At 44.0% G+C, this 25,255-nt stretch overlaps 2 protein-coding genes across 2 annotated transcripts; both read right to left on the reverse strand.

The window, feature by feature from the left end:
* Nucleotides 1-2,478: 2,478 nt before the first annotated feature.
* LOC120420719 (uncharacterized) lies at nt 2,479-11,738 on the reverse strand. The gene is made up of 4 exons (XM_039583817.2): nt 11,311-11,738; nt 7,664-8,059; nt 6,992-7,219; nt 2,479-3,155 (listed from the first exon to the last, which is right to left on the reverse strand). Exons 1-4 carry the CDS (start codon nt 11,626-11,628, stop codon nt 2,946-2,948), a joined length of 1,152 nt encoding a protein of 383 aa, XP_039439751.1. The 5' UTR covers nt 11,629-11,738; the 3' UTR covers nt 2,479-2,945.
* An 8,986-nt stretch (nt 11,739-20,724) lies between these two features.
* Nucleotides 20,725-24,877, reverse strand: LOC120420718 (uncharacterized). Its single transcript, XM_039583816.2, has 5 exons — nt 24,602-24,877; nt 23,904-24,438; nt 22,436-23,842; nt 21,606-22,383; nt 20,725-21,542 (listed from the first exon to the last, which is right to left on the reverse strand). The coding sequence occupies exons 1-5, from the start codon at nt 24,657-24,659 to the stop codon at nt 20,865-20,867; spliced, it is 3,456 nt and encodes a 1,151-aa protein (XP_039439750.1). The 5' UTR covers nt 24,660-24,877; the 3' UTR covers nt 20,725-20,864.
* Nucleotides 24,878-25,255: the final 378 nt, after the last annotated feature.

Consider the following 25,255-nt stretch of genomic DNA (forward strand, 5'->3'; position numbering starts at 1 on the left):
CATAAATTTTTCCGCCGCGGACAGCCCCTTTTCGACCTTGGGTGGACCCGTGCTACCCTGGGTTTTTGCTGCTGCGGGTTGCTGTGCTGGCTGGACATCGTACTTAGCTTTCCAAACGCAACGAGTATCTTCGTTCACAATTATGTGGCACTTTTGTAGTTTAATGATCCGAGATCGCATCAAGGGATTGGTGGTGTCATAATCCGTCCCATAGTCCGCGTACTGCCGAAGTCCTCCAATCCCCAACCTGCATACATCCCAGACCGTGTGGGATTGTGCAGCGGTATCGCTGGACACGGTCAACGTCTGGTGGAACATTTCTTGGCTATTTTCCAAGACGTCGTCAAACGCGTTGCATTTCTCGAGCTGTTGGTATGCATACAACATACTTGACATCAACTCCAAGTCGTCACTAGGAAGCAGTTTCAGGCTTGCCGCAAACCTCTCCATACCGGCCGTAGTAGAGGCACGAAACAAACTAACTATACAAAAGCCGTAGCAGTCCAAGTCAGAGCACACAAACGGATTTTATAAAACACAATTTTTGGATGGAAAACCACGCCAAAATCAACTCGTCGCGGTTCGGTGGTCAAAGCCCAACACTGGTCGCTGGTTCATATCCGGCTCGAAGGACCATGTACGAGCTGGTGGCTCGCTTCAAAGTTGTCTCCGGAAGCCCCGGAGTCCCGTGGATGGATCCTACCGTGAATTCAGCGGCTAGCGGCAATGGTGAAGTCCTCAGCGATGGCGGCTTTCGGAGGCACACAGAAACTCGCAAATCGCGATGGCGCGGAGTAAATTTGCAGGAGCAAAAAAGTGGTGCGACTGCACTGTTGCGCGATAAGTTTTCAATTCCCGTTTATTTATGCAAAATAACACTTACGAACTACTATTTACATTCTTACGAGCTAGGTGTGAGTGTAGTAGTGTGTTATGCTGTGTTTGATGTGTCTTGGCCAAGACGTAGAATAAAAGGTGTGTACATTAATGTGTTGTGTTAGTGTGCGTGAGTGTGACTTAAGATTAGGGTGGTTCAATTACATGTCATTTTGTTCCACTTTTCACTTTCTTCATGTAATTTTGTTTGTTTGATATTTCTTCAGTTTTGTCATAAGTCGTTACTCGTGCTGTCGTCTGGTGTCGTGAAAAGCTGCGCTCGTACAGGGCGCCTACAGTCAAATTTTCATATTGAGAATTTCAATACATTTTTTTAAGTCGTGGGGGCGCCTCCAGTCAAATTTTCATAATGAGAATTTCAATACATTTTTTTAAGTCGCAGGGGCGCCTTCAGACAAACTTAATTTAAAAAATATCGCTCCTCGACTTGGCGACTTTGCGACTGACTGCGACAGCACTACCTTGGAACACTGAAATGTTTGGTTGACTTTCCAGAAAGAGTGCATATGACTTGAAAAAAAGAAAAGGGCGCTTCAAAATTGAGCCAAGAAATTGGTGAAACTTGGTGCAAGACCTTTTATGGTCAAAAATATCGTTTAACTTGAATATTTTTCCTTAAAAAATAAATAAATTTAAGCAAACAGCTAAGTAGATGTCATCTACTCAAATCCACCCATAAGCACACCCCTGGTCGGCGGTGGTGACTGTTGAGAGTTCGCAGAGTTCGCACTTTCTCGTGTGGAGTTATAAGCACTGGCTGATGGTCATAAGTACGACTAAGCGTCAACTTTGCGCACTGGCGCGCGAGTATTGATATGTTGTTTTATCCGACAAAATTGCACACTTGTGGCGGGATATTTACATTCGTTTTCTGCGGGGGTCGTTAGGCTGACGTGTGCGTTTATGGAGGTTTAGAGTTAATAGAAAATAGTAGTAACACAGAAAAAAAAATCATGGTAATATTACATCTGGAAAGGGGTACATCTTTTATGTCAGAAAAAATGTGCAATTTTACCTCTGAAAATGTGTAATTTTACCACTTTTCTGTTGTAATGTCGCTTTTTAGTCTAAATTGAGGTAAAATTACATCATAAAAGAGGTTATATTCAACCTTCCAAATTAACACAATTTTTACTGTGAAATTGACAATCTACACAGTAAAAAAATTGTGTAAATTTGGATGGTGAAATTTTGGAAGGTTGAATATTAACTCTTTCATGATGTAATTTTACCTCAATTTAGACTGAAAAAGCGACATTACAACAGAAAAGTGGTTCCTTTTTATGGTATAAACCGGTGGATAAAAGATTTGAGAAAACTAAAACTAATTTTTTTTTTGTTCACTGTTTTTGAATTTATTACTCGGTTAACTATGTAATCTGCTTTCTGCAATTTTTACAACGAGAGGGAGTGAATTTTCGTTACATTCTTTTTATCAACCAGCAATTTTGTTCATCTAGAGACACATTTATTTATTGTTATCTTATCCTACCCAGTACAGGACAGTTCAGCAACCTTACTTTAACTCAATTTGTAATTGAAACATGCACGTACAAATGACACTGCGGTACCCTTTTGACCTTCACAACTTTTAAATTAAAAGTAGAAAACTGAAACGCAGAAAATGCGAAACGGAAAACTGCACAAACATTGGCTAATAAAACGATGAACTTTAGTATCGATTAAGTTTCCCTCGCAAGTACGCGCGCGCGGTGGCCGGACTTGGTTATTAGAGGCGTGTAAAACCAAGATAAATATGCTGTCATTTTGCAACTGCGGCATGCGTTTCTGCACCCGGGGAAAATCTCGTCTTTCTACGCGTGGAGTTTGGTCTCCTCTTTCCTAGCTCAGAGTTCAGCTGCAACTCTCTGATTAAGTCTTGGTTTTAATGACAATTTGAACTGTTTTCTCTGCAATGTTCCGTTTGCTCTCCCCCTTAAGCAAGGTTAAATCTCCGTGGTTAATCACACCAATGCCCCCCCCCCCTCCCCCCCCCCACTCAATAAAGATATGCCAGGGATGACCAATTGACACACACGACCACTGGCTTACTCCTGCACGGTGAAGCTGAGCTGTTTGCCGGTACGGGACTCGAACCGGTTCGGCGGCTTGATGTCCAGTATGGCACAGATTGCGATCGCCAGCATGATGGCCATGATCGATGTCACGAAGATTCCGGACCAGATGGGAGCGGTGGTGAAGCCGATGCAGTCCCAGGCGCTGCCGAACTTGCTGCTGCCGTCCATCGCCGGTTGGACCTGCAGGAAGAAAGGGGGAAAAACATTACTATTTTTTCGCTTTTCTGTCACTAAATTGAAGCATCTTAATCATTCAATACTTTAGTATACGCTAACTTCAGTCTTCATATACCTTCAGTACGCGTTCACTTTCAGTCTTCAATCGTCTTCAGTCCAGAGCCACCTTCAGTCAACTTGAGTCTTTGGTCACCTTCAGTCTTCAGTCACATACAGGCTTCAGTCAATTGCAGTATTTAGTCGCTGAAGACTCCCAGCAATTCAGTCTTTAACATTTTTAGTCTTCGGTAATCCTCAGTCTACAGTCACTCAAGACCCCCCCCCCCCCCCCTGATTGCGTTTCGAAATAAAAGAACGCTCCCTTACGGAAGAGGATTTTTTCTAATTCCTCAGATCAACTGTTACGAAATTCAGTAATTCTTTTGTTCAGTTTTTTAATTATTTTATGTGCACTTTATCTTGTTTTTAGTTGTTCAGTTTTTCGCCTGTTTTATTGTTCTATAGTTTCGCTGGTCATGATGTTCTTCTGTTATTTTTTTTAATATTATCTTGGTGTTTTGTCGTTAGTTGTTCTGTTGTTTTTTTGTTCTGTTGTTTTTTTGTTCTGTTGTTCTGTTGTTCTGTTGTTCTGTTGTTCTGTTATTCTGTTGTTCTGTTGTTCTGTTGATGTTTCCTTTTGTTGAATCTAATGTTTTCTGTTTACAGTTTCTTCTTTTGAGTTGAAAATCTCTTCTGCTCAGTATGCAGTTAATTGTCCATAAAATCCGAACAACCACCAAATTAAACACACTCCAACCGCTAAGTACACACATTAATCCGCACATTAATGCAATGCAAAACCATAACCACCTCGTCATGTAACGCCATCACAACGATTCAGCCAAACGTGTGTACGAGTTCCCACAGATGATCGCATCTACACCGCACTCTCCAAATATGTAGCCACCCGTGTTTTCATAAGTCGCGTCAAACATCCAACTACCCTAAAACAACAATTCTACACACACCTCCTTCATCATTATGAAGTGGCTCATCACGCAGTAAGAAGCCCCAAGTCGGCGTCATGTACATCTCCAATAAAACCAGCCCTTGTTTGTTGGGCTCGCTTCTGATGTCTGTACGACATGAATCACAACCAAATTGTTACATCGTCTAAGTAGACTTGACGGAGAGTAGGTACATGCAGCCGAAAATTCAGCTTCTGTGTAGGTCGTCTATTAGGGCATAACAAGCTGAGAGTTCGCCACTTCAAGAATTTGAAGCTTTCAAATGTTGGTGTAAATTGGTTGAAATTATCGAACAACCTGGTTATCTGTCAGAGATCGCACCTGAAGACCTTCAAGTTACATAAGGTCCCAAAGACATCATAAAAGTCATTACAGCATGTACCTTCAACTCAATTTCCCTGAATTCAACCAACGTTTATCATTTGATATTCAAATTCAAAAAGAAAGATGCATATCTGCCTAGCTTAAGTTCAACGACGACAATCAACTCAAAAAATGTGTTCTCACACACTTGTGAGAAAAAAATCTGCACTTTTTGACGTGCTCAACAGTGATATTTTTATCAGCGGTATAGAAATAGAAAAAAACAAGAACAAAGTCATGAAAATCTCACGTTACATGAAGCATTCTTTTTGCTTTCTGTTTTGTTTGATTTTTTTCTCGAACAACTGTGCGTGGGCGTTTTGTGAGTGTAGTTTTGAGGGGTGCCGATCTGATGAATGAAAAGAGGAGCATCTTCAGCTCAAGCTATACTTGATTCAATTACCACCTTCAGTGGCGGTACTTTACAAGAAGTAGCAGTTGCACGAACTGGGGCAGTGTGAAAACGTCATTTTAAGATAGATCATTATGACACGAGAGCAAGAAAATGTAGCAACACGACAACAGAACAAATAACAAATGAATAACAAAGCAAAAGAACAACAGATCAACAGAACAACATAACAACAGAACAACAGAACAACAGAAAAACAGAACAACAGAATAACAGAACAACAGAAAAACAGAACAACAGAACAACAGAACATCAGAACAACAGAACAACGGAATAACAGAACAACAAAACAACAGAACAACAGAACAACAGAACAACAGAACAACAGAACAACAGAACAACAGAACAACAGAACAACAGAACAACAGAACAACAGAACAACAGAACAACAGAACAACAGAACAACAGAACAACAGAACAACAGAACAACAGAACAACAGAACAACAGAACAACAGAACAACAGAACAACAGAACAACAGAACAACAGAACAACAGAACAACAGAACAACAGAACAACAGAACAACAGAACAACAGAACAACAGAATAACATAACAACAGAAAAACAGAACAACAGAACAACAGAACATCAGAACAACAGTACAACGGAATAACAGAACAACAGAACAACAGAACAACAGAATAACAGAACAACAGAAAAACAGAAAAACAGAACAACAGAACAACAGAACATCAGAACAACAGAACAACGGAATAACAGAACAACAGAACAACAGAACAACAGAACAACAGAACAACAGAACAACAGAACAACAGAACAACAGAACAACAGAACAACAGAACAACAGAACAACAGAACAACAGAACAACAGAACAACAGAACATAACTCAACCAATCAAGATGATTCTTCTTTCCTGTGATTTGTTAGGATGTCTAGAAGATTCTAGAATTATGCAGAACTTAATTTGATCAAATCTGTAATTTTTGCGATCAAAAAAATCGTTCCAACTTTTTTTTTCGCGTGTAAAAAAAAATCGCCAAAAATTCCGCGGAGGCAGTCTTTTTGAAAAAGTTGGAACGATGTTTTTGTTCGCAGAAATTACAGATTTGTTCAAATCAAGTTTTGCAAAATTTTAGGATCATCTAGACATTCTTACAAATCCCTGGAAACAAGAATCGTCCCGATTGGTTGAGTTATGCCCGAGAACCAGCGAGTTGATGTTACCGTTCCAACTTTTTTGGGAGGCACGTGTAAGTTGGACATGCGTTGGGTGTTCTAGTGTTGAACAGTCGAATTAAATAAACTCAAAAAACAGTCAAATAAAAAAAACAATTGTCTATTTAGCGCCTTGCATTGGCAAAACAAAACTCTTCTCAACAGGTTGCTAATATTTCGCAAGTAATCAATCGTGGTCTTTAATAAACTCCACCCAACACACAATGCACACCCATTGATCGATGACCCCCGCGCCAAATGAGCAAAATTATCAGCCGGCCGCATATTTCAGCCGACCGACGGAGGAGTTTGGCAAAGTGCCACAATTATTGACCGCGTGGCCTCGTGGCTTGGCGGAGGCCCGAAAACACCGAAACTTCGGCGGAGGCCAACCAAAGTAGTGGAAAACCGAAATGGCGCAAGACCCCCGGCAAGTTGGGGTTGAGTTCACAACGAGATTCATCTCTCGGGCAAGCGGGGGGCGCCCAAAACGATAATAATGATATGGTCCTCTTTTCACTTTCGGTTTCAGCTCGTTACGACGAGGGGACTTGGGCGCTGAAAAGCCCTCGTGGCGAGTGGCCACTACTGGGCGGCTATCCACTTTGGTTGGGAAGAGTTCTCCAAGAGTGGGGTCGATTGTTGCGTTAGCGATGCATATCTACTCAGCTTAAGTCGATACAAACTAATCATTGTTTGTTGGAAGTTTGTTTCGATCATATTTTGACTGTGGACGATGATTTTACGAGCTTCTAAATGATTCAAACCAAAACACTGTCACTTGACTGTCAACTAACAAATGTTTTTTTAAACCGTAGAACCCTACAAATGTGTTTTTAATCTCAAAACTGACAAAATTTAACCCCAATTCTATCCTCACCTGAATGTTCTCCAGCGTCAGCACGATGGACCCGTTGCGGAACACCAGCTGCTTCGAGCACGAGTACGAGAAGCCGATCGGAGCGTACGGCACCGTGCCACTCTCGATCTCCAGCACGGCGTCGACGCTCCTCCCGGCGTCCTTGTTCTTGGTGTCCAGCAGGAACACGTCCACCTTGGGCATGGTCCAGTAGCCGGAGCTCATCTCGAAGCGGAACTTGAGTGTTAGCTGGAAAAAAAGTTGGGTTGAGTTATAATATGGGAAAAGCATGGATTTCAATCATGAACTCTAATGTTGACTCATTTGCAATCTGACCATCGATAAAATTAAATCGTACAACACAATCTTCACTCGTTTAGGAAGAGGATGCTCCCACATTCACTGTAGCACTTATGAACAGGCTTAACCATGTCCGACGACGGTCGTCATTTGACGCGCCCTGCGGCTAAAAACTTTCAGTTTCTCACTTTAATCATAGGTGTGCTGGCTTACACAAGCTAATCCGATTAGCGGAAAGGTTACACAGCAAACTCCATAAGAGCCGGAAATTTGCAGTAAATTTTGTTCGAGTGACATGAATTCAATTGATAATTATAAAATTATTTTTATTATTATTATTATTATTGCTGCTTTTTTCGTAATTAATGAAAACCAAAAACATGTTCCAAGTACCTTGGCCGTATCGTCCACCTTGAACGTGACAATCAGTTTGCTCTCCTTCTCCCTGGCATCGTACGTCGCAACGGTATGCTTGTCCAGGACGTACTCATCGTCCGAGGTTCCGTTGATGTTCAGTACCGGCGCCGAACTGATGTAGATTAGAGCCTTTCCCGGCACCGAGTAGATGGCGTCGTCAATCTCCGGCTCGTCCGTAGGTCCAGCCGGGGTCGTACTGGTGGACGAGTCATCCGACCGGGCCTCACGCTTGTGCAACTCGTGGTGGTATTCGTCCCAGCGGTTGGCCAAAATCCCAAGCACCTTACGTTCGCCGTAGTTGGCCGACGAGTCGCGGTACAGCGCGGACAGCTCGACGTCCTGCTGTGTGGGGGAACCGACGAGGTTGATGATCTGAAATAAATGAGGGGAACATTTGCTGAGTGTACTGTGCTATGGGAGAAACGGTTAGGAAGCGTTTGAGCTGTTGTACGTATCGGAGAGACATCTATGTGTCAAAAGGGAATAGATTCCTTCTATGAAGAGGCGGTCGTAAATTCCGTATCGTAATGATGGTGTTTTTTTTTCACAAAATTATTTTTATTAGGTCCTTTTTGGTACTGGGACCTGGTAAGGACCGAGTCGGCTTTTGTAATTACATTGTTCTTAATGCTAAGAGTAATTACAGAGGATCTTGTGTGTAAATGTTAGTGGGAGGGGAGCCTTAATGATGGTGTTAACAAGAACAACAAAAAACAGGGAATGAAAATATTTGATTTTAATTTAAGGGTAGCGATTCTCAAAAGTGAGTTGCATTTTTGGGATCCCCGTAATTTCACGGGAAATTGGACATAAATAATTCTAATTTATCCATTTTCAGTCGGATTTTAGCAGGGTTTTTAAGGATACAAATTAATATCAATACTTTCTGATACACATTACTATCTTCAAATAGTTCTCCAAACTGTTAAGGTTTATAGTAAGTTCGAAGAAATCACAGCATAACTTAATAAAAATGATCAGTGGACCCTTTGAAGGTTTTTTGATGAAAAAGTCAACAATATCACAGTTGCAAGCGGGTATTTGGCTACAAATCTTTTATATGGCATGTTAATCATCATATAAAATAATGTTTACTAACATTTGATTGTCCTTTTCGCAAAAATAAGTGTTTTATGTTCGACATCTGAAATAAGCCATGGCCACTATCATTTTCACAACAAAATAGCATTACTTTTTGCCTTCCTCACCTTACTGAGGAAAGGCTATAAAATCACTAGAAAAATTAACTTTTTAATAAGACCTCCTAGACCTACCTTTATTGTACATATCGACTCAGAATCACCAGCTGAGCAAATGTCTGTGTGTTTGGCTGTATGTAGACATGTGTACCAAATCAATGTCACTGGAATATCTCGTCACTGGCTCAGACGATTTTGATCGTATTGGCCTCATTCGATTCGTCTTGGGGTCCCATAAGGCCCTCTTGAAATTTAGAAGATTTAATAAAGCGCATCAAAAGTTATGCTTAAAAAACTGCTGCATATAAACTTCACAATTTGCAAAAAAGGGTGGTTTTTGCATGAAAACCTGCCATATTATATATTTTTAAAAAGGTTTTGAAATGACCTTTCTTGTGGATTAAGAATTTTCAAGATCTGACTTACCTATCTAAAATTACAAGCAGTTTTAGAAATGGTCTGAATTTACATAACCTCAATCTATTTCTCCATAGGTTTTTGCCTTCCTCACTGATCGCCACGAAAAAGCCGTGTAGGGGGATGCCATTTTCCTCAAAGGCAGTGTCTGTATAATCTAGACAAAAAGTCTGTAGGCAGTTTGTTTTTATTTACTCATCACTTATTTTATTAGGACCTCTTAGGTGCTGCGATCACGTTAGGGGAGATCCATAAACCATGTGGACACTTTAAGGGGGTTGGAATCACTCTAAAAATGAGAGGAAGGCACCAACCACCTTAAGGTGGATTAAGTATCGTTTTTTATGATTGAATTAACTATCTTATCATTTTTGACCAATTAGTTTACTTCAGTCAGTCAAAATAATGTAAATTTAAGGAACTTTACTGAAATAACACCAGGAACTGCAGAATTTCGAAAAAAAATGACAGGTCCAGTATAGGACAATAAAAATCCTAACTTTTCCAAAAGTGGACCACTATTAATTTAACCTACAAAAATCAAGAAAATTTTGTTTTTCTTTACATACAATTAATGCCTGTTTTGATCATCATAATTGCATATTTTTGAAGCATGAGCATAAAAATAACTGTTGTTATGTTTTAAGTAAATACCAAAGTTTTGAAACCGTAATAATTTACAATTAATCAAATTTACAGTTAATGTACTAAACTGAAACATCATAATTGATGTTTGTAATGATATTATACAATAATGAATCAATAACAAATGTTTAAAAGTCTGCTTGGTTTTAATGTTGTTTATTTGTTAACAAAACAAATGTTTTTACAATAAAAAGTGAGCAAAAGCCCTCTTTTATTCATTTTTTTTGCATTAAAACATAAAATATTGGTCAAATTTAATACTAAAATAAGATTTTTCCTAAAGTGGACCAGGGACCACAATCGGATTATGGACCCGAGCACGTTTTTTTTTTTTTTTTTCATAAAATTATTTTTATTAGGTCCTTTTCGGTACTGGGACCTGGTTAGGACCGAGTCGGCTTTTGTAATTACATTTGACTTAATAATTACAGAGGATCTTGTGGACCCGAGCACGTTCTGTAATTTTAAATAATTATTTGTGATGGAATTTAACAACTTTACCCAATTTGCTGTCCCCAAATTCATCTTTTTTTAACTTCAAAAAGTCAAATTTGCTGCTTTCAGAAATATGTTTTACCTCATTATACTCTTGGTTATTATCTTAAGGCCGTTGCAAATATTTTTTGAAGTTTATGTCCCTCGCCTCTGACCAAAGTCGAGGGGGGGTGGCAAAAAAATAAAAAAGTTTAAAAATTGAATTTGCGAGCCATGGTTTTAACATTTGAATGAAAAAAGTGTTTTATAATGCATTATACACCTGTCCAGTTGTTTTGCAATCATTAGTTTTTAAAATATCTAAGTATTGACGAAAATTTTATTTTTCGCGAAAAAAAAGTTTTTGCGCTTCTGTGCATTGGAGCTCCATAAAAACTAAAAATATTTCAAATCCAGCCCAAATATGCTAAATATGATTATCAATGCATTAAAATGCATTTTAGATTGTTTTCAGTTGATTTAACTTCTGTTTTTATTGAAATTTTGAAGTTTTTTGAAAAAATATTTTTTTTGCCCCCTGATTTTTCGGACAAATTTTAAAGGGGGGGGGGGAGGGGGGGGCGCATAAACTTTGAAAAATATTTGCAACAGCCTAATTACAGTTTGGCATTTTTTTCATTCATCTCATTTGAAGCTGGCTTTGATTCCATAGTTTTGAATCCAATCAGCTGTTCCTCTCTTATTATTTCGCGGTTCTCTCGACTCTCTCAAAAAATTTACCATAAAGAGAGTTGATTGCTATCTAAGATTTTTTTCGGGAATCATTGATTGGCATATTTTCCCTTTGAAAGATATGAGTCACTGATTCATGTTACACTAAGATATTCGATTTATCATCCTTCACCCGTCCCCAAAAAATGAACTTACCTCAGCATTAACATTGTAATCCAACGGGTTCGAGTTCAGTCCTTGCTGCGGACTGTACACGTACTCGTGCTTCTCGATGATCCTCCGGAAACTGGGAAAATTATCATCCGTCAGCTTGGCGGTTCCATTCCGCAGGAAAATCACCACCGCCGCTGAGTTTGAGTACAAATCCCGCAAAAACTTGTCGTCGAGCCCCTCGAGGGCAGACACATCCACGTCCTTCAGCTCGTCCGGTCCCCACAGCAGGAACGGTCCCCCGTAATGAGCCGCAGTGGAACCCAGGGCCAGAATGGTCATCAATAGCACTGACCTCACCATGTTGAGGAACACGAACGAACTTTTTTCTTCGCGACGAACCGTGAACCGCGGACTACAAGTGAAAATCTTCTCCAACGACAGGAACGGGTCGATAATTTCGATCCTTGGAGGGCGTCGTTAGGGCGCATGTGCTGCGAATCCGTTGATTACTTCACGAGAGAGATAGCTGGAGAAATATTGCTGATATGCTCTAACTACAGAATGTTTTCAAACAAAATCAGTGGAGTAGATACCGAATTGAATGGCTCGCACAGAACTCCAATTTAAAACAGATGAATATGTGTCTTCATTGTACTCCCATGACTCAAAAAACGATTTTGATCACCGCTAAGACAAAGCAATCTTTCAATACAATTTGATAATTGTAATTGGGACTGGATACTGGAAACTGAAAAAATAAAATAATACGGGTTTTCACGGAAAGTCCAAATTCCACGGATTTCACGCTTTCCGCAAAGTCGTGGAAATTCACTAACCCTGCTTATTGACAAATCGAATTCACAAGCAAACGACCAACAGATTTGCTCGTAGAAGCTGGGGATTGAACTCCCGTTCTTGATCATACAAGGCGGAAGCGTTACGACGAGTCTAAATGGTATGATCATCGTTAATTAACGCGAAATAGAAATTGCCTTAAGAGAGAACGTTTTTGCAAATTGTTTTTATTCCCATTTAATTAAGATTAATTAAGAACTGTTCAGAGAACCTTCCAGAGCATGATGAAGCTTACAGCTTGAGCAGAGTATCACAAGTTTGATTCACTTCGATTAAGACTAACATCTAAAAGCTACATAGTACAGATACAATACGACAGCCGCTGGAAGAACCGCCAGCAGTCGAGAGGAACCAAACTATACATAAATATCCACTGCAAAGCTTTTGAAAAACAAATAATAATTAAGGTATTTGAAAATCGCATTTAAAAAAATATGTTATTTAAAATTAATTATTATAATTCTGCTATAATAATGTTGCTGAATCTTTAATCATTTTATTCTCATGAAAAGTATATCTTCTGAAGCTTGCAACAGTCATTTCTAATTCATTTTCGAACATAAAACTTGTTTTTTTCCATGCAACTGGCTTATGCTTCGTTAACGAAATATGACATTTATTCATAAAAATCCAATAATACTCTTAAAAGTTTAAAAACTGAAATAAAAATCAATTGTATCAGCTAAATCAGAGCATACAGGTGATATTTGACACAAAGCATATGTAATCTAATCCATTCCCGCATAGTCAACAACAATACACTCGCCATTTGCCGTATAATTTTAACCAAATGGTATCTGATATACACCAATACTTCAAACCATACATATTCTATTCCCCAAATTGATTTACTATTTGCCAAATATGTCGTTAGGTTATGTTATCATACATTTTTACAAGGAATTTTTTTTTGGATCACAGTCGTACACCTCAAATGATTCGAATTCTCGGGAATCTGAACCTAGATCTGAACCATACAACCAATTATTGAAATATGATTTTTAATGGTGAACTACTTTCCCGACAGTTAGCGACGCAATTTTCAAAGTGGGGAAGCCAAAAAAGAAACATTATAAATGTTCTGGGAACTGTGGATACTAATGGGAATGGTAAGTATATGATTATTAATGATTAGTGGATTTTTTTTTGTAAAGTTCGGGATTTGTTACCGCTTGATGATGATGTCTCTGTTGATTGTTCCGTGGTGCTGCCGCCTTATCTAATTGATCTATCTCAGTTACATTACGTTTGCCAGTTTTTATATGCATATTATTATGAAATGTTGCCTAAAAATTTATCATAAACATATTGTAACACAAATGGTACAAATTATAGACCAACCACACGAGGAAATAATGATGAAATAAAAAAAAAAAACAATATGATTTGAAAAATATTTTTGCAAATCTGAATTACGCAAGGAAATACGCAATAAATGAAAATAAGATGTGAATTAACACCCCTCGTCTCAATTCCACAAAAGTTGACGTAGTCCAACGCCATTCCGGTATTTTTGTGACATAACTACTTTACCTTTTTTTTCTACAAGATATAACCAGTGAGAAATACGGGTCCGATCGTCAGAGCGACGATCTGACCTACCGGGGTCGATGCGGGTCTGATTTTGAGACACGCATCGGACCCGATTCTTTCGTGGCCTCTGCTAGTGTTTCGCTACGGGTGACGACACGCACACCATTAAGGGTCGATCGCGGTGTGTCGAAAGTGCAAAATTTTCAGGGAAAAAAAAAGTCGCAAAAGTTTTTGAAATTGTTGAAAATTTAAAAAGTGGTTTCGGTAGCGCAAAAGCACACAACTCCAAAGCAGCAAATTTATGTTTTGCTGCTACGTTCGCTTCCGGGTATGAAGACCGTTAGGCTTCGAGACAACCGGAGCTAAGTTTCGGTAGCTCTTAGGCGAACTCGTCGCCCCGAGACTAGGTAGCGCGGCCCTGATAAGGCTGCCTACCGAAAAGGGAGGATCGCGAATGGCAAGAAGATTGGAGATCCGGAACAAACGGCAGAAGCCCATTAAAAAGCAGATCACCGATTGGCGACTCGGTTCTTGGAACTGCAGGTCTCTAAACTTTCTGGGTTTCGAATTCGCTTTGGCGAAAGAGTTGCAACCCCGCAACTTCGATGTTGTGGCACTGCAGGAGGTGTGCTTGGAGGAGGAGCAGGTGCTCGACTGGCCAGGTCGACAGACCGATTCCCGTTTTTTTCTGAGCGGCGGCAAGGACAAGAAGCCGGCTGGGTACCGGCTTTATTGTGCGGGGCAAGATGCAGGATCGCGTGTTCGGCTTCACGGCGATCAGCGAGCGGATGTGTAAGTTGAGGATAAGAGGCCGTTTCTTCAACTACAGCATCATCAACGTGCACTGCCCCCACGAAGAAAAGACCGATGATGAGAAGGAAGCATTCTACGCGACGCTGGAGGAGGTGTACGACGGCTGTCCGCGGCAGGATGTAAAGCTCATCATTGGGGACATGAACGCTCGGTTCGGAAGGGAGGAAATGTTTCGACCGACAATAGGCCCAGAAAGTCTACATGCGGTCACGAACGACAACGGCCAACGCTGCATCGACTTCGCAGCCTCCCGTGGAATGGTGGTCAGGAGCACCTACTTTCCTCGCAAGGACATCCACAAAGCCACCTGGACATCACCTGACCAACGGACGAAAACGCAAATCGACCACGTCCTGATCGACGGCCGATTCTTCTCGGACGTAACGCACGTGCGCACCTTTCGCGGTGCGAATATTGACTCGGACCACTACCTAGTTGGAGTTGACATGCGCTCAAAGCTGTCGACGGTGTACAACCAACGCCGAAGCCGGCGGGCCCCACCGTTCAACACCGCGTGTCTCCAGAACGGGGAAGTGGCCCACAGTTACGCGCAGCAGCTGGAAGCGAATCTGCCAGGTGAGGAGGAACTTGGCGCAGCCTCGCTCGAAGATGGTTGGAGCCGTATTCGCTCAGCCATCGGCAGTGCAGCGGAAGCCACACTGGGTAGTGCGATCCGAGTCAGCCGAAACGATTGGTACGACGACGAGTGCCAACGGATTACCGCCGAGAAGAAGGCAGCTTACGACAGGAAGCTGCACAAGGCGACGAGAGGGAACGTGGAACGATACAGGCAGGCTCGGAATCGGCAGGTCGCGGTCTTCAAGCTCAAAAAGCGCCAGCAGGAAGACCGGGATTGCGCAGAAATGGAGCAGCTATTCCGAGCTAACGAGTCGCGGAAGTTTTACGAGAAGGTGAACCGGTCCCGTAAAGGCTTCGTGCCGCGAGCCGATGTATGCAGGGACAACGAGGGAAACTTGATCGTGAACAAAAGCGAGGTGTTGGACAGGTGGAAGCAGTTCTTCAACGAGCACCTCAACGGCGATGAAGCGAACGGAGACGGCGATGGAGTCAACCTTGGAGCACCCGCAGCTGATGAACAGTTCCCAGCACCTGATCTGGAGACGGTGAAGAGGGAGATCAGGAAGCTGAAGAACAACAGAGCTGCCGGCAAGGATCGGTTACCCGGTGAGCTCTTCAAATATGGAGGAGAGAAACTGGCGAGGGCGCTTCACTGTGTGATCTCCAAGATCTGGGAGGAGGAGAAGCTACCGGAGGAATGGATGGATGGTGTCGTGTGCCCCATCTACAAAAAGGGCGATAAGCTGGACTGCGGCAACTACCGCGGCATTACGCTTATCAACGCGGCCTACAAAATCCTCTCCCAGATCCTCTGCCGTCAGCTGTCACCCCATGCAAGGAGGTTCGTGGGGCCCTACCAAGCGGGCTTCACAGGCGCGCGTGCCACCACGGACCAAATATTTTGTCTCCGACAGATCCTCGAGAAATGTCGTGAGTACAACGTGCCCACACATCACATCTTTATCGACTTCAAGGCGGCCTATGATACAGTCGACCGCGAGCAGCTATGGCAGATTATGCACGAGAACGGGTTTCCGGATAAACTGACTCGACTGATCAAGGCTACCTTGGATGGTGTGATGTGTCACGTGCGTGTTTCGGGGGATTTAGCGGAACCCTTTGGATCACGCCGAGGGCTGCGGCAAGGTGATGGCTTATCCTGTGCGCTTTTTAACATCGTTCTTGAGGGCATCATTCGAAGGGCGGGCATCGAAACGAGTGGCACGATCATGAACAAGTCCTACCAGCTGCTTGCTTTTGCCGATGACATCGACATTGTGGCAAGAAACCTGGAGACGGTGAAAGATGTCTACACCCGACTGAAGGTACAAGCAAGACGTGTAGGACTTGGCATGAATACGACGAAAACAAAGTACATGAGAGGAAGGGGCTCGAGGGACGTCGGCCCCCCAAGTCTCACCCCTCTAGCTGTGGATGATGATGAGTTGGAGGAGGTGAGCGAGTTCTTGTACTTGGGATCGCTGGTAACCGCCGACAACGACACCAGCAAAGAGATCCGGACTCGTATTTTTGCTGGGAATCGTGCGTACTTCGGATTACGGAAGACCCTCACTTCGGATCGGGTGCAACGCCGCACGAAGCTGACGATGTACAAAACACTGATTAGACCGGTAGTCCTCTATGGCCACGAGACCTGGACGATGCGGCAGGAGGACGAACGTGCCCTTGAAGTTTTCGAACGGAAGGTGTTACGAACGATCTACGGTGGAGTGCAGGTGTCTGACGGAGTGTGGCGACGACGCATGAACCACGAACTGCACGCGCTTCTTGAAGAACCGACCATCGCCACCCAGGCGAAGATCGGGAGGCTCAGGTGGGCCGGCCATGTCGCCCGAATGGACGAGAGCCAGCCTGTCAGACTGCTTTTTGACCGCGCTGAACCAGCTGGCGGTACAGGCAGAAGAGCAGGGAAACCGCGCGCACGATGGGGAGATCAAGTGAATGGTGACATCCGGAAGATCTGTAACCTGGGAAATTGGAGAGTAGCAGCACAAGACCGAGAAAGATGGAAGCGTCTTCTTGCTACAGCACGCGTACCTGGTGCGCTATGCTGATTGGTATTGGTATTGTATCGGACCCGAATCAAGCTATTTTGCACCCGAAACGTCAACCTGTCAAGGTTGTTCGAACATTGCGGAAGGCCTACGTGCGTGGCCGATGTAAGAACGACGTAAGGGTGAAAAATCGGACGCGCATCAACCCCTTTTTTGTGCTCTTCTTCTTCTTTTTCTGTCAGCTTCAAAAATACTAAAAAATGATCGATTCCACAAACTTTTCAATCAAATTACTGATTTCTTCAATATTCATTCAAATTTGATAATCAAAATAAATGCATCTTCAACCAAAACAAATACAAATCATTCTAAAAATCGACTTCTCGAGCACCTATCTTGGCTACTCGACGGATCCCCGATGAACTTTTTCTTCGCTGAATGAACTCGAAGGCTAATTTAGCTTTAGCTTTGCTACCCGCGGTGCGAAAGTTGGGGTGCAAACATGTCGGTAGCAAATCGGATGAACTCTTTCAAAATTTTGAAAATGATATTTTATTGATGTAAGCAAACAATTTGGACATATAATGCAATTGGAAGCATGTTCCATCATGATAGAATGTATTTTTATTGATTTCGATCAACAAAACGGCTAGAATTTGAAAAAAAATAAATTAGATCCCCGCGGTGGGCTTGATTCGGTAGTCAAATTAGCTCCCTGCGGTGCGAAAACGTGTATTAGCTACGAAGCAAAGCTAAAACCGCTAAAACTCCCACTCGGAAAATAATCTGGTAAATTTGAGTGTCAGGCGCAGGCGGACGTTTGTCGTGCAGTTTAGACACACTTGGCACACTTATTCTAGCCAAGTTTTGCGTAACGCCAGACGAATCTGGCGAAAATCGGGCAAAATTTCAGCCAGCTGTCTGGCAACAAAATCAACCGGTTCAATCGGTTGAACCGTGCACGACCGGTTTGTGTCATATTCGCCAGAAATCATGGCAGGGGAAATTCTGCCAGATGGCTGGCGCAAGCCCCCCGACGAACGCCAGAAATGCGTCCGCCATTTCCGACCGGGCTGGGGATCCAACCGATAGGTTTGCCACGCAATTGGGTCCTAAAATGAAGCTTAGATTGCTGATATTATTGTTTACAGCGATAAAGCTTATTTTTCTGAGTACAATGACCCTTTGTACGACCAAAAAGAGTTTAAAATTGATTTTTAAATCAATTTTGAAAAATTAACCTTGCGGCCCTTCTTGACAGAAAAGTTCCTACTTAACAGCTCGTTCCAAGGGGCCATAGTTGATCCATCGAAAAAATGTTGTCTTGTCATTATTTTTTTTGCATTAAAATGAAAAAAATAAATACCAGAAATGGTTTTTGATCGTGTTTTTACCGTTGTACACAAAAATTGACATAGGGCTTAAGTACCCAATTGGGAGCGTTCTTTTATTATGTAACACAAAATTTGAGATTTTTGACCCCCCTCCCCCCCCTTCGTAACAAATAGTAACAATTGAACGAACGCAAAATCTTTTTGCAATTTTTTAATTATTCTTATATGAAAATTTTGCGTTACGTAACAGAATTTTTCAGCACTCCCCCTCCCCCTTTTTTCATAACATTTCGTAACAGACACCGACACCCCCTCTCCCTCCTAACTGCGTTACGTAATAAAAGAACGCTCCCATTAGATCTCTGCGGTGAAGATGCCCTTACAAAACATCGTGGGCTTACGGGGTTTCGATCTGGGAAATTCACTGCGTCTACCTAGTTCCGGTCTTTCTCTTTCGCTCTGCCGAACGCCTTGCCTCTCGCTCGTTCGACCAGTTCCGTTCATCAGCAGCAGAAACTCTTGAGGTGTCGCAAGCTGTAGTAATTTTTTCGAGCGTGATAAATTCTCTCGCGTTTTTTTTCCGTTCCGTGCATTCCAAGGAAAATCCGTGCATTCCACAAGGACCGCTGCACTACGGTAAGTTAAAAAATATCATTTTTATTGTGGTTCTGTGAAAAAAACAACAACAAAGAACCTTTTTTCGCATTGTTCTTTGCCAGCAGTAACATAACCAAACTTTTCGGCGTGGCGTGAACGGCGTAAACGTGAAATCAATACAAATTGCTGCCGGATCTTTTTTCCGGAACTCTTCCGAAAAAGATCCGGCAGCAATTTTGTATGGTTTGACGTTTGCGGAAAGAGTAAAAAAATGTAAACAAATTTCTTCGTGCATCTGTGCAGTTGCTTTGAAGCTTACCAAGGCTTTTCAAAAAGTTTTACTCCATGTTGACGCACACACTCACTTTTAATTTCTCGATAGATCTTTCTAACAAAAAACCTCTTTTTCTGTCCACTTGCAGTGATTTCTCGGCAAAGCAACAAGAGATCTTCGCGACCCCGGCGCAGCACGGTCATCGCTATGGCAAAGACAAGGAACCGACGCCGGCGCAGCTCGGTCAGCGATACGAATGGTGAGCCGGATGTATCAACGGCTGCCGCGACAAGGAACCGACGCCGGCGCAGCTCGGTCATCGATACGAATGGTGAGCCGGATGTATCAACGGCTGCCGTGCCGCTGCGTGTAAGTTATTATTTTTATTTATTTTTAACAATCAAGTACCTGTGTGGCCTTCTCCAGCGCTGGGGTGCAAATCAAATTTGCTCCTGTCTTATTAATACCGTGATCAAATTTGCCACCAATGTTGCAAATGAGTGATAAAAAAGCTATCATTTGATTAACTCTGCACCATCAACATCAGAGTGTTTATTACTCCTTTCCTGTTTCCCAAGAAAGCACTCACCACTGAGTCTCTTTTTCGCTTCAAACATTGTAATGAAAGAACGCGAGACGGCGATTAGGAGCCGACCACGCATGAAATTGGTTTTGTGACGGCTTTTGTGGTTGGAATGGACCACCCATAGTTTTGGGCTTTAGAATCGATTTAGGGCATCTCCACCGCAGAGATCTAGTTGCTTGGCAAAGCTGATTTGACACCCATGTCAAGCACACCGTGGTACTTGTACGACAGCTAAATTAGCTTCTAGTTCATCCGAATCTTAACAAAACTCATGCCTGGTATAACACCCGGGGATGGAGGGACGAGCAGAGAGTCTCGCCCGTAATCCCGCACAGTTTCAAGTTATGTTTTTTGCGCCTTTGGTGTTTCAACTGAGTACCATTGGCTCGCGCGCAAGATAGACTTCATGGTCCGTGTTTCAAGACGGGTCCCGAAGGTACCTCGATTTTATCGTTGCCGATCGACAGTCCGTCACCTTGGTGGAGGTGGGAGAGGCGAGCCTCTCCCGAGACGGTGTACGCGGGAATCCATCACGCGCCCGGCTGTACACCACGCATCGGTAAGCCCCAGGTTGCGGCGCAGGCCTTCCGAACTGAGCGCATGGGCATGGACTGGATACTGGAAACTGAAAAAATAAAATAATACGGGTTTTCACGGAAAGTCCAAATTCCACGGATTTCACGCTTTCCGCAAAGTCGTGGAAATTCACTAACCCTGCTTATTGACAAATCGAATTCACAAGCAAACGACCAACAGATTTGCTCGTAGAAGCTGGGGATTGAACTCCCGTTCTTGATCATACAAGGCGGAAGCGTTACGACGAGTCTAAATGGTATGATCATCGTTGATTAACGCGAAATAGAAATTGCCTTACGAGAGAACGTTTTTGCAAATTGTTTTTATTCCCATTTAATTAAGATTAATTAAGAACTGTTCAGAGAACCTTCCAGAGCATGATGAAGCTTACAGCTTGAGCAGAGTATCACAAGTTTGATTCACTTCGATTAAGACTAACATCTAAAAGCTACATAATACAGATGTAGTATGACAGTCGCTGGAAGAACCGCCAGCAGTCGAGAGGAGTATTTCGTATCTTCCGCTGCTCCCCGATAAAAGAATCTTCTGTTGCTGTTGCTCTCGTTCGGATCGCGCACTCCACAGGTTCGGTAGGACAGCATCTTCTTGCGCTTTTGGTTCACATATCCTGGAATGGCGATGGTGGGTGAATCCAGTCTACCGGTGGCCAGCAGCTTGGAGAAGTCCTGCTCGATTTGAAAGGCATTTGGTCCTTTGAAATGCACGATCATCTGAATGCAGGCATCGTTGTGGAGGGTTTTCGTGCTACGTGAATCGATTGCCAACATCCACTCGGGAAGACCCATTACGGAGCGTACATCCTCCAGGAATTGAGCGACCACAAAGCGAGGCGGCTTCTTCAGGTTGATGTACTTGACAATGTCGTGATCCGGTTGAATGTTGGCGCAAGCGAACCGAAAGCCGGAGAATTCCGGGCCGAATATTACGATTGAGCGGCCGAGAGCGCTGACGGCGCCCTCCAGGGGGAAGTTGCTATCGGTGAAGACTTGTCTTCGGTAGCCGATGTTGATGGGACCGAGGCGCGCCGATACGTCTCCGACGTAGCAACGAAGCGGATTGTCCGGACCGCACTCCTTGCGGTACAGGTCTTGCTGTATTGGGAAAAAGAAAGGGTTGATTATTTTGGTTATTGGTTGAACATAGCATGAACTTACATTCAACGGATCGGCCAGCTGGGTATAATACGGATTCCACACATAACCGGCAGCAACGCATCGAGTTTCTACCTGCAAAACAGTGGCGTCCACTCCAACTGGATTCACCCAGATGTGCCAATTGTGATTCAGCGTTTTGTTACGATCATGCTTTCCCGGGTACCTCAACTTGACCTCAATGGTCGTATCACTCTGACTTCCATCATTCCCGATCAGTTGCGTCATCCGGATGTATCCGTACGCGTACCCTGCCGGATGGTGGAACGACGCAATCGCTCGAATCTCCCGCGCTTCACTGGGACTGTATCCACGCTCTAAAGTACTACAGGCCCATCGTCGACCTTGTTCCTTCTTGTGAACCACAATGCTTCGTCCGATTATGCTCTCGTAACCATACAGAGGCATCCGGGAGTCGTTGTAGAAGTTATCATACATCGACACACCGTCCAACGTTCCGAACTTTCCACTCAGGTCACCCAGCTCGTACTGATCCGTACTGCCCATAGCAGGAGGTGGCGACTGCTTCGGGTTGACACCGCGTGGATTCCAGTGCCCGTAGACGGTAGAGTCCTCACAAGGGAACTCCAGATCTCCCTCAACGGGGGCTATATGAACGTGGAATCCGCTGTTGGCGATCAGCCCCCTGAACTCCACTTCTACGTTTGTCATGTCGTACTCGGATTGCTGCAACATCTCAAGTTTTCCTTTGATTGTTAGGGGATCTCCGTTTGAGTACCAGTCGCGAGCGACTACTTTCCGGCGATGATACCCGCCAATCCTGAAACAAAACAATTTCAGTACAAACCCTAAACGTGATCAAACGCCCTTACCTCGAACAAGCCAGCCGCTCTCCTCTCGCCTTCGGACCATGATCGTCAAAGATTACCACCGACCGCCCCACAATGCTCGCGTACCCACCCAAGGGCAAATTCTGGTCCACAAACATCTTCCGACTGATTCTCCCAGCATCCTCCTTGCTACCAGCGATCCCCAGCCTTCCAACGCGATTCGACAGATCACCCAGCCGACAAAGTTCGCTCGAGCTCATCGTACATCGTTCCTCCCAGTTGGAAGCTCCCAGCGACACCTTGTGCGGGTTGTAGATCCCGCCGGTGCTAACGCAACGATTCTGCCAGTCATAAAAGTCCTTCCCGGGAGGATCATCCGTGATGCCCCAACGGTGCTCCGCCGTGTTGTTCACCGCAGCCCCGTCGGCGTGGATCAGATACTCGAAGATTACCGCCGTATCGCTCCAGAACTCGTCCTTGACCTGGCGGAAGATGATACGGCCCACGATCGGGTACCGGAGCAGAACCTGAGCCGTGAAGATCGGAATCTGATAGGGACGGCTGATTTCGTACAGGCTTACCGGTCCGCAAGCCCACGGTACGTGGGTGATGTTGGTCGGATCGGTACGGTTGAATCGCTGCACGTTGAACCCTCTGAAAATAATGCTGTGCATGCCTTGAAGCGGGAGGAAGGTATCCCAGTAGAAGCCACTCAGTTCGGCGCTGGTTCCTGGGAGGAACATTTTGTGGGTTTCACGCTTGTTACGGTTGGTAAGCTTGCCCGTAAGATCGCCCACCGGGTATTGATCCTGCGTTCCGTAACCAGGTGGTGGAATACTGCTCTGATCGACGTTCGTGGGATTTAATGTGTCTCCCGAAGTTTGGCAGAAGCCTTCACTTCCAGCAGCGTAGGCCTGCAGTGGAAGCTGGTTGATCTTGAAACTCGCAACATCTTTGGCGTAGTTCACGTTGTCCTGAGGTTGGTTGGTGATCGACGCAAACGACGCGTTAATCCAGGTTGGCTCGAATCGCGATCGCTGCATGAATCGCATCTCACCGCGGATTCCACCTCCGTTTACGATCGCCCGCGCGGATTTGGCCTTCAAATTACGGATTTTGGCACACGCCAGGAAGGTATCCGGATGGACGGGGTCGAAGATCACCAGGTAAAGCTTGCGCGATGGACCGTACAGATCGCTGGGTAGGAGAACCAGGTCTTGATCGTTGAACAGCTGTGGATACTTGTTGCGTTGGGAGTTGGTGGTGATCTTGAGGTTTCCTAGTCGGACATCGATATCACCGATGGCCTTTCCGGTACCGCGAACTTGAGGATCGAAGACGAGCTGCAGTTTGTTGCAGTTCTCTTCCGCGTTTGCTGCGTCATTCTCGAAGATGTCTGTCACGTAGATCTTCCAGACGTGCTCCGTGAAGTCAGGGTTGTTGAGCTTTCTAAAATGTTACATATTCGATTAAAATCGAAAGATCAACTAAAAACGTTGAGTCAACTAACCTGGATTGCTCTCTAATGTGGAACAAATTCGAGTAGATCAAGGTGTCCGAATGGTGCGACTCCTTCGACGCCAACCACCGGAAGTACACCGACCCCGTAACGGGACTGTTGAACCTCGCTTCCGCAATGTGGTCCTGCGATCCATCCCTGGTAGTGATCGTAGCGCATATCCTAAAGTTACTATTGGGATCATACAGCACTAACGATTTGCCCCACAGTCCCTTCTCCCCGGTCAACGGAATGTCGTTGACCCAACTGGTGGTCTCATTCCCAGGTAACGTCAAGAACCCCAGATCATCGTCAAACGACCACAACTGTTCACCCAACCCACGCAGGTCACACCGCTGACCCGGGTCCACGATCGTGTAGTCCACGGGCAGCTGGTACACGCCCCAACTCCACGCTTGGTCCGGGTATTGAAGGGTCGTTTCAAGATCTGACGTTATCTGAACCTGCCGCTCGGAGTACTGCGCGAACGAGATCTCCCCGTGAAGTCCGTGCTGCGAGATGTACGCCACCAGGTTGACCGCGTGAACTGCCGAGAAAGAAAGCATCAATCAATCGATCGTGACTGCTAATTGACGAAGGTTACTCCAACCGACTAAAACATTAGTTACAATGATTCAGCGCCTCGCGGGGCTTTTTTAAATTGGTTCAATCGACGTGGCAATTTAACCATTCACTTCGTACACACTAACCTTGGGCCGATAGCGCTACGAGGCCAAAAACAGCCACTATTCCCCGAACGGATGCCATTCTAAACTTCCGGTGAATTGTCGAGCATATCAAAACGCAACAGCAGCGACACAAACAACACTTGTTACGGGCGTCAACGTTATACAACAAGCCATTCCAGTTGGTCGCGATCGAGAAGAAAAAAAAACACTTTTCTTTTCGCAGTGACTCACTGTCGATCGGCCTGGCCGAAGGTACGCGCGTACGAAAGTAGGTCCGGTTGGCTTCGCTGCTCACTTCAAACTGTTTTGGAACCTCGGCTTAAGCTTAAGCCAAACGAGAGCTCAGGTAGAAAAGCATGCGAGTGGTCGCTCTCTCGCGCAAGTCATGCACGTGAGACTTGAACGCCCGGGAGTTGCAAGAGGTTTCGCTGGGTTTGTTTTGATTCCTGGTTTCTTGGCTGAAAATTGGAATGCATAAAAAGCCGGCTAAGTAGAGTTGTGAAAGGAGGATTGTGTTGAAATCATGGCTTGAACGTACGTACTCAGTATCTTAGTTGTTCAAAACAAATTATGAATGTTGGTCTGTATTGGAACTTTTTGTCCTTATACTCACAGGGTTTAAGAATTGTAACATCATTGTTATGAATAATTTATTTAATTTGCCTATGGATCCTT

The sequence above is a fragment of the Culex pipiens genome, chromosome 1 (assembly GCF_016801865.2).
Source record: "Culex pipiens pallens isolate TS chromosome 1, TS_CPP_V2, whole genome shotgun sequence".
In the NCBI taxonomy this organism is placed as follows: Eukaryota; Metazoa; Arthropoda; class Insecta; order Diptera; family Culicidae; genus Culex; species Culex pipiens.

Bases quoted from the DNA above. Each gene is read 5' to 3' on its own strand.
- LOC120420719 (XM_039583817.2), bottom strand. From the start codon at position 11,628: ATGGTGAGGTCAGTGCTATTGATGACCATTCTGGCCCTGGGTTCCACT. The intron at 8,060-11,310 runs GTAAGTTCATTT...CATTTATTTCAG, and splicing joins ATTACAATGTTAATGCTGAG to ATCATCAACCTCGTCGGTTC. The intron at 7,220-7,663 runs GTACTTGGAACA...CTTTTTTTCCAG, and splicing joins AGGTGGACGATACGGCCAAG to CTAACACTCAAGTTCCGCTT.
- LOC120420718 (XM_039583816.2), bottom strand. From the start codon at position 24,659: ATGGCATCCGTTCGGGGAATAGTGGCTGTTTTTGGCCTCGTAGCGCTA. The intron at 24,439-24,601 runs GTTAGTGTGTAC...CTTTCTCGGCAG, and splicing joins CGTAGCGCTATCGGCCCAAG to TTCACGCGGTCAACCTGGTG. The intron at 21,543-21,605 runs GTAAGTTCATGC...TTCCCAATACAG, and splicing joins AGCTGGCCGATCCGTTGAAT to CAAGACCTGTACCGCAAGGA.